Below are 9,293 nucleotides of genomic sequence, written 5' to 3'. Positions count from 1 at the left end.
TCTAAACTCCTCTTTTTGACTTATACTTCATTGGTGGTGGATACATAGAAGTTATGCACGTATATGTAAGTTCACACACTTTTTTCTTCACCGCCTTCTGGCCAACAATATCGAAGGTGATGGAATACCTCTTCAACTCTTCACATTTTTCTTCTAAGTCTAACTATGTTACACCATCTTCTTCAGTGAATCCATTCTCTTCAATGTGTAATTTCTTTCAAAACACATGAATGAATTCTAATGAAACAGAGTAACCTTATATTTAAAGACCTCTAAGTTCATACGTACAAGGTAACACACGTGTTATCCTAATGAAGCAACCACATGCATCTTTGTCAGAACCAACTATTTTTGCCTTTTCCAACTCCTTTGCATTATGTTGTATACACTGTCTTAATACGAAACTATGCACTCTCGAGTAAAATGGAGTGTTATACTGATGATCAATGTTGACAACACTTTTTTAAAAATATTTTTGTATTGCACCTACTTCTAGCTTCAACATGGTGTTCACAACATCCGAACATCTACATAAATCTCCTCGACTAGTACTTAACATGTTTTTGAGTCTCCAATGAGATGACTCAACCTTATAAAATATATAATAGAGAAATATTTAATAAGTAAATTGATAACTAATTGCATAATAAATTCAAACTCATAATACATACTTGTTTGTTGTCGTGTTCCCTAAATTAGTGACTCGATTAGTCCATGCATCAACAAACTTTTCTTTATAGGGTGTCAACCGTGTTTGATGCACATACTCAACAAATGAATGGATTTCAACACAAACTACCTCAAAATGTTGTAAGTGTTTCTCAAACTCAGACCCACTATTTGAATACACGACTTTGTTCCATAGATCAATGACATATTTTTGCCTATTAGTTTCGTCACACTTCTTGCACTTTGAACTAACATTTTTTGAAATATGAAATGAGTATGGGAACACAACTTCCATGACATTCATTAGGAAAAGTTCCTGATCTGTCACCATGACATTGAAAAGCAACTTCTCGGATGTGAACAACTCCTTTAGTTTCTCTAATGGCAATGTGAAATTTTCATCCCTTTCATCAACTTTATTGATGTAATACCAACGATCTTAAGTAGTGGAATCTGATACCTGTTTATTTTATATGTAAAATTAAAGATTAACACCAAATGAAACATGTTAAACAATTTCACAAAATCATAATGTATCTATAATATATCAACAATAATATTTAAATCCTCCTTATTTTTGGTCGAGCACATGTATTCCTCATTATGAATTAGTTTCAATAAAAATGTTGAATTTCGTGAATGGACCACTGATGGTAGACCCAATATGTAGATATTGCGTTCTACACATGCGTTGTACTCGTCAAGTTATTAGGATCTCTATCTTTCAAAGCGACATCTATGAGCCTCGACGTCATGTTGTATTTTGTCATTTTATTCACAAACTATATTTCACGAGGCTTTAAGCAACCTAATATGCCACGACCCACTAAATCCTTAACTAGTTCGTAATTGAGAATACCACATCTAATTGCTACATTCCAACCAATAATGCCAGACATAAATCTTAACATAAATTGACACTTCATTCTTCTACTACAAGTGCCTTGAGATGAATTATGATTCTTGTAGTTTTCTTCCTTCTCACAATCTATAATAAATTTATCTTTTCTCTTTTTTTTTCTTCCTATTTTCTATATCACAACGAACATTAAGTAACAATAAAATGTCGTCTCCCAATAGACCGTGCCCATAATAATACTTTGGTCCGATAAGAAAGTATCTGCCAATTAAAATATATAATGAATGATTTATGTCAGAGAAACCATAACTCAATTAAAAATTTCAAAAGATAAAAAAATATAAGTAAAATATACATAATCAGTGGTGAAAAACTAAATAAGATATGTCGATTAACCATCCACCTTAAACGCACATAAAGAGAACACGTTGAATTGAATGAACTACCATATTTTTTAGAGATGAGCTAAAAAAACCAGTATACTGAATTTTCAAAGTATTCGAGATATCTTCAAATATTTTAAAATATACAATTGTTTAATTGTTTTTAAATCATATCGAATTTTCGATAAGTATTTTTAAAAATTAAATAAAAATGCAAACTCCTGAATCAGTAAAAAAAATATATCAGATTTTTAAAATAGACTATCAAATTTTTTATTTTTTATTAGTTATTTGAGAGTGAGTTTTTTTTGCCAACTGTAAATTTGAGATGGGTAAATAATGTGGAGAGTATTTTTGTCAATATTAAAAAATGGGAGTCCCAGGTTAAATTCTCCTCTGATTTCTAGAGGCCCAGCGGGTAAGAAAAGGCCCAATCCAACACCAAATTTCACAAAACCCTAATCAATAATAAATTCTTCCCTCATACAAACCAAAAGCAGCGACGCTCGTGAAGAAGCTGCACGCCCCAGGATTGAAGCAGGAATCGTCAAACAACCCTAGACCTTCAACAATGGTATGCATACAGCTCGATTTCAGTTTTCTAATTTGATTTAGCATCAAAGTTTTTTTTACTTTGGTATTGAATTTTTTTTCTATAAGATCTGATGGTTGATGGGGTTCTGGTTTATCTTGTTGTAGTCGTCGAAGAGAAAGGTTAGAGAGCCTAAGGAAGAGACTGTGACTCTTGGTCCTGCTGTTAAAGATGGGGAACATGTTTTTGGTGTTGCTCGCATCTTTGCTTCGTTTAACGATACCTTCATTGTGAGTGATTTTGGCTATTTCTTGTTCAATTTGTGTTTACTCTGCTGTTTGTGATTTATTGTTGTAATTGGGTGGTTTTTGATTTATTGCAGCATGTTACTGATTTGTCTGGGAGAGAAACCCTAGTCCGCATTACTGGTTAGTGTGTTTCTCTCTGATTTATAGTTATTGTAAAATCAGCTTATTTACAAAGTTATCTGCAATTTCAGTGTATTTGTAGAAGAAATTGTATGTTTTTAATTTCTCCTTGTATTTTGAAGGCGAGCCTATTTTTTATAATCTTTGAAAATGTTCAGGTGGAATGAAAGTTAAAGCTGACAGGGATGAGTCATCTCCATATGCTGCTATGCTTGCTGCACAAGATGTAGCTACACGGTGCAAGGTAATTGGATTTATTTGTATTTTTTTTTACTATATGTGGCTTTCCTATTTCTGAATTTTATTTACTAAGTGATTTTCATTAACGGTTGTTGATTGTGTTTTCTGGAACAGGAGTTGGGAATAACTGCTCTTCATATCAAGCTTCGTGCAACTGGAGGAAACAAGACTAAAACTCCAGGCCCTGGTGCTCAGGCTGCTCTCCGTGCCTTAGCTCGTTCAGGCATGAAAATTGGTCGCATAGGTATTCTTTTAATCCATTTTCCTCTTGCTTCTTTCCCATATAAAGCTGTTGTAGGATTCTTAGGGTATGTATGGATATGTGATGGAATGGAACTGTAAATAATGTGATGGAGTGGAATGGAACATGATGGAATAAGTTTTGTCCAGTCTATTTAATCCTCCATTTTTTTATTCCAACCCAATTTAGGTGTATGCAATAATAGAATGGAATATTATTAATAAAATACCCAAACAATGGAGTGAGATCTATATTCTGTTCCATTCCATTATGTGATGTTCCATTCTGCTCCACTCCATTATGTTCCATCACACCAGACATAGCCTTGGGTTTTCTGCTCTTTTGTTGATGTATATGTGAATCTTGTTTATGAAGCTACAGTTATTTATTCCTCTATAATGTTTTGTTTAATGAATTTCTCAGTTCTGATCCCTAATCATTGTTTTTAATGAATTTGTTTGTGTTTTTTAAATTTCCAATTGAATTCTTTTAATCTATTTCTCTCTTGTTTTGAGCTGGTTCTGTGATCCGTAGGTTTTTCTGCACTTTTGTTTTATGTTGGATGTGTATGTTGTGTATTAATTTCTGTTTTTATCTCTAATCATCATTGTTGGAATTTGTTTATTTTTTTAAATTTACAGAGGATGTGACTCCAATTCCCTCTGATAGCACACGCCGAAAGAGTGGTAGAAGGGGTAGAAGGCTATAGATTATTACTATGGTTTGGATGGAGCTTCTTGTGTTTACTTTTGGTCACTCTGCTTTGTTTTAATCCAGACTATTGTTGTATTCTGGCATATTTAAATTTAGCCTTAATTCAGTTTTGCTACTTAATTGTATTTCCTGAGTTTGCCCAAAATTTTATGAGTTTAATTAGATATAGCTAAGAGTCCAGTGAAAGTTTTACATGTTTTGTGATTTTACAACTCTTGCAGATATGATAAAACTGCAAAAGTTTCATTGAACTTTTGTTCTGTTTACAACTCTTGCTATTATGTTATCATCATACTACGGTTTAGTTCTATTTACAACATAATTAGTATATGCACAACTAATGCTATCAAGGTCAATGAAGCCTTGATGCGGTGAGTTCATTCATTCCTAGAATTATTCTTTTGAGAAAGTAGTGCATAAACAGACCTAGAAAGTCTGGGGTCCTGTGAGGGGGGTAGCTAAATTTAATTAAAAATTGAAAGAAAATACGTGTTTTGCTTTATATATATATATATAAAAGATTATAAAGAAATTACTGACAAATGGGAAATAAGCTGCCAAGACTAGCATCATGAAGCCTTGATGTGCAGCGTTTAATAAGTCATAGATAAGTGTCGTATAGCTAAATTTAATTAAAAATTGAAAGAAATTACGAGTTTTGATATATATATATATATATATATATATATATATATATATATATATATATATATATATAATTATAAAGACTGCACATCAAGGCTTCATGATGCTTGTCTTGAATGGGTTATTTTAGTTTATTATTTCTTTTTATGCGTGGAAAAGAAAGATTGGATCTGAGACTAAATATAAAAACTTATGGCCTATTGTATTTTCAATAAAAATTTGGAATTTGAGTATGAATTAAGATTATAAAGACTGCACATCAAGGCTTCATGATGCTTGTCTTGAATGGATTATTTTAGTTTATTATTTCTTTTTATGCGTGGAAAAGAAAGATTGGATCTGAGACTAAATATAAAAACTTATGGCCTATTGTATTTTCAATAAAAATTTGGAATTTGAGTATGAATTTTTTAGTTAAGATAATATAAAAATGAAGATGAATGAGGTAAAGGAGGTAAAGAAATCAGGAATAAGAGTAAAATTTCACGGGTTAATTCGGTCTCTCCTATTTTTAAAATTTATTTATTTGGATTAAATGAAGATTGTTGATTCACTTTGTCCAATTTTATCTTGTCATGTAAATTATTTATAAATTTAATTATTTTGGATTAAATAAGGTGTATGTTGAAGCCATCTAAGTGGGAGAACTTTGGCAAGCAAGCTTCTAAAGGCCGAGTACTATTAGGCTATCATGTTCAGAGACAATGCTGAGTAAGTAAATCGAAATTTCAAAGTTTCTCAAAATTCAGCCACACCCTTACCGAGATATTACATTCAGTCATTTCACTATAGCCCTTATATCAACTAGGAATGGGTATCTTGGAGCCACTAGTAGGGGTGGACTTCTTCCTTAAATGGTTAGAGACCGATGCGGTAGCAAAAATAACAGTATAACAGGTATATCACTTCTATTGGAAGAATATTATATGTAGGTTTGGCTTACCAAAGTCCATCGTTTCTGACAACATGACACAATTTTCGAGTTCAGAATTCTATCAATGAATAAGAATCCAAACGAGTTTTATTTTTGTATGCGAATGGGCAAGCATAACCAGACAACAAAATCATACTCTCTGAGATAAAAAAAAGAAGCTTAATGAGACAAATGTACTCTGAATCGAGCTAGTACACGATGTATTATGTTCATATCAAACAATCCTATACTCATCCACTAAGAGACCTCCTTCAGGATGGTCTACGATTCAGAAATCAGGAAGAAAAGTAAAATTTCACGAAGTCTCTCCCATTTATAAATTTTATTTTTTTGGATTAAATGAAGTTTGTTGATTCACTTTGTGCAATTTTATCTACTGGATTGTCACGTTAGTTATTTATAAAATTTATTTTTTTGGGTTAAATGAAGTTTGTTGATCCACTTTGTCCAATTTTATCTACTGGATTGTCACGTTAGTAATTTATAAAATTTATTCTTTTGGGTTAAGGGAAGTTTGTTGATTCATTTTGTCCAATTTTATCTGCTGGATTATCACGTAAGTATAAGTTAATGTTTTTGGTAAAAGTTTAACAAAATGTGTCGAGCTACACTTGTACTGAGATGCCTAGTAGAAAAGGAGTTAGGTTTGGTTTTGGTCGAGGTTCAGAAGGTGTATGAAGGTGTATGTTGAAGCCATATAAGTGGAAGAACTTTGGCAAGCAAGCTTCTAAAGGCCTAATAATTAGCCTATCATGCTTAGAAACAATGCTGAATAAGTAAATCGAAATTTCAAAGTTTCTCAAACTTCATCCACGCCCTACCGAGATATTGCATTTAGTCATTTCACTATAACCCTTACATCAATGAGAAGTGGATATCTTAGAGCCACTAGTAAGGGTTGAATTCTTCCTCAAATGGCTAGAGGCTGATGCAATAGCAAAAATAATAGCGTAACAGGTATAACACTTTTATTGGAAGAATATTATATGTAGGTTTGACTTACCAAAGTCCTCTGACAACATGACACAATTTTCGAGCTCATATATGGTCGAATTCTATTAGTAAATAAGAGTCCAAATGAATTTTATTTTGGTCGAGCATCCATATGCGAATGGGCAAGCATAACTAGACAACAAAATCATACTCTCCGAGATAAAAAAAAGAAGCTGAAGGAGACAAATGTACTATGAGTCGAGTCGAGCTTGTACATGAGGTATTATGTTCATATCAAACAATCCTATACTCATCCACTAAGAGACCTCCTTCAGAATGGTCTACGATTCAGATGCGATGCTCCTGGTTAAAATTAGCCCGCTCACATGATGATGATATCACTTTAACAACAAAGAAAACCAGACCAGTTGAGAAGTTATGTTGGCCTGTTAGAAGAGGTCGGAGAAATGGGCCAGATCCAGAAGTTCTTGACGAAGTGTGGAGAGAATATATAATTCCATGGTGAAACTCAAAACAATTGAAGAAGGAAACCTGGTATTGAAGTCGATTGTGACACTGCCCAAAAGGGGAAAACTATTCGACAAATGGGAGCGCTTTTTCCGAGTACGACCCAAACTATCCTGAGGAGCATATAAATTAAAATACCTTGAAGGAAAAGAGGTTCCTAGAACTTGGAACATTGTGAAATTAAGACAATATTATAGTTTAACAAATCCTTTAATGCTAAACATTAGGTAACTTTTAATATATATTCAATAAAATAACATGTTAGGATGACACTCATTTTCCTTGTAAAGGCATGCGGTTTTAATGAGGCTCCATAAGTGTTTTAATTAGTTGTGGGTTATATGCCAAATATATAGCTCGATGATAGATTTACACACTTCTTAGACAAGAACGCAAGAACCTTACTATGATTCATAAGCCTACAAGGTATTGGCAAGAATGCTACGGGGACTCGTTAGCATACGAGCGGTGCCTTACAGGATATCTACACGATTCTTACGAAGACTCTTAAGTCTGAGGAAGAAGCCCTACGAGGTATCCACAAGAATCTTAGGTGGGGGGTGTCTTCGAGCGGGTTCTCTAACAGAACAATCTAAACCTCCCTAGAAACCTTGTTAGTAAGAACTGGCTCCTTGGGAGAAAACATTGTTTTTTTCTCTTCATCTAACGGTTAGTTGTCAACATTGTCAGTTTGTTCCACCAAGCGACCATCTACCACCACCTTAAATAAATATAGATCGCCAAGGTTGAGCTCTAGGTACATACAACATATTTGTAATTTCTCTTTATCAAACCTTTAGTCCCCAAAAAGGAGTCTCTCAATGCGAGCCTCCTTAAGTTCCATCTTAATACCACTCAGTTGTGCCTCAACCCCACCAAGTTTGGTTCTTTGACTCTAGAAGTCCGTCTCAAGGGACTTTGTCTCCCCTAGAAGTCTGTCCCTTTCCTGCCAAGCCTTTTTAGAGGTGGCCTTGGCTCCAACCAAATCCTTATCGAGAGTAGTTATTCTCTCGTTAGCATAAGTCATCATGGTTTTGATGTTCTCATACTTTTGCTTCACTTACTTGAGCTAAAACTTTAGATCGCTCACCCTATTTGACAAACTGCCACAATCTTCAAATAAGGCATAATCTAAAACAACACTCATCATCAGATAAGTGCTAAGGAAATGGAATGTCTTTTAAGGGCCTAGAAAATATCCCATCTCCACTTTTTCAATGATGTTGAGGTGGTCATAGGTGAACGACATCCCATCAAATCTCTTATCCTAGAAGTTAAACACTTCTCTGCAAGAAATGGCAGATGATCCACCTTTTGAAAGACCACTTCCGCCGCCACCTTCCATGAAGCTACTAGCCTCTAGGTTTAGGGAATCGACGACGTCCAAATCTATTATCCCTTTGCGAGGATCATCCATAAGTCTCTTTTTTCTAGGACCGACTTCATGTTTTAGGGGGGGGGGGGAGGAATGCCAATAGTCAAAGGAACGAATTTGATGATGTCCCTTTTGTGGAATCCTTTATTTTCTTAATTGTCCGAGCTTGGAAGCCGGAGGGGTCACTTTGCTTAACAAGTTCCACCTAGCCTCAATGGGCTTTAGCCTTCGCCATCACCGCTTTCCTTTCTGCTAATGCAAGATGGGCCATCATCTCAATAAAAAAAACAAAAACAAAGGGTTATAATAAATTAGAGTATGTGCGTGAGTCCATGGAATTATGAAAGCATCTTATGCATAAAACTTATCAGCGTCAGATGATCTACCTCAAGTATAAGCAACTTTTTTACCCTATAATATCAAACCCCTCTAATAGGTCGACCATCTCTCTCTCTCTCTCTCCCTCTCTCTCTCTCTCTCTATCCGTCTTGCTAAGTTTTGTTGGGTCATAAACCCTATTCCCAATGGTGGACAACTCCAGATCTAACCAGAAATATGAATCAAATCGTCTTCATGACATATGGAGTCAATGTTCATAGCTGCTTCACAAAAGGAACTTTGATTAGAGGTTGAGAAAACCATGTCAGATCTAGTCGGCCTAAGGAAGAGGACATTAAGTTAGTGTTACTATCATTAGGTGATTAGCTCCCCTGAACTACCACTAGATGCACTCTCGTATCTACCAAAGATCTCCATTTCTACTCGCCCCGTATCCCATTTCGAGCTTATCGTGCATTGAGTCATAACTAACA

General features: G+C 34.5%; 1 protein-coding gene across 1 annotated transcript; it reads left to right on the top strand.

The window, feature by feature from the left end:
- The first annotated feature begins 2,316 nt into the window (after positions 1 to 2,316).
- Positions 2,317 to 4,191, top strand: LOC127108094 (40S ribosomal protein S14). Its single transcript, XM_051045463.1, has 6 exons — positions 2,317 to 2,485; positions 2,611 to 2,733; positions 2,826 to 2,871; positions 3,030 to 3,115; positions 3,226 to 3,355; positions 3,994 to 4,191. Exons 1-6 carry the CDS (start codon positions 2,483 to 2,485, stop codon positions 4,059 to 4,061), a joined length of 456 nt encoding a protein of 151 aa, XP_050901420.1. The 5' UTR covers positions 2,317 to 2,482; the 3' UTR covers positions 4,062 to 4,191.
- Positions 4,192 to 9,293: the final 5,102 nt, after the last annotated feature.

This window comes from Lathyrus oleraceus, chromosome 7, assembly GCF_024323335.1.
Source record: "Lathyrus oleraceus cultivar Zhongwan6 chromosome 7, CAAS_Psat_ZW6_1.0, whole genome shotgun sequence".
NCBI lineage: Eukaryota > Viridiplantae > Streptophyta > Magnoliopsida > Fabales > Fabaceae > Lathyrus > Lathyrus oleraceus.
This window is presented reverse-complemented; position numbering and strand designations above follow the sequence as displayed.

Excerpts from the sequence above, each read along its gene's own strand:
- LOC127108094 (XM_051045463.1), top strand. Across the intron at positions 2,872-3,029 it reads AACCCTAGTCCGCATTACTG|GTGGAATGAAAGTTAAAGCT; the intron begins GTTAGTGTGTTT and ends GAAAATGTTCAG. Across the intron at positions 3,116-3,225 it reads ATGTAGCTACACGGTGCAAG|GAGTTGGGAATAACTGCTCT; the intron begins GTAATTGGATTT and ends TTTCTGGAACAG.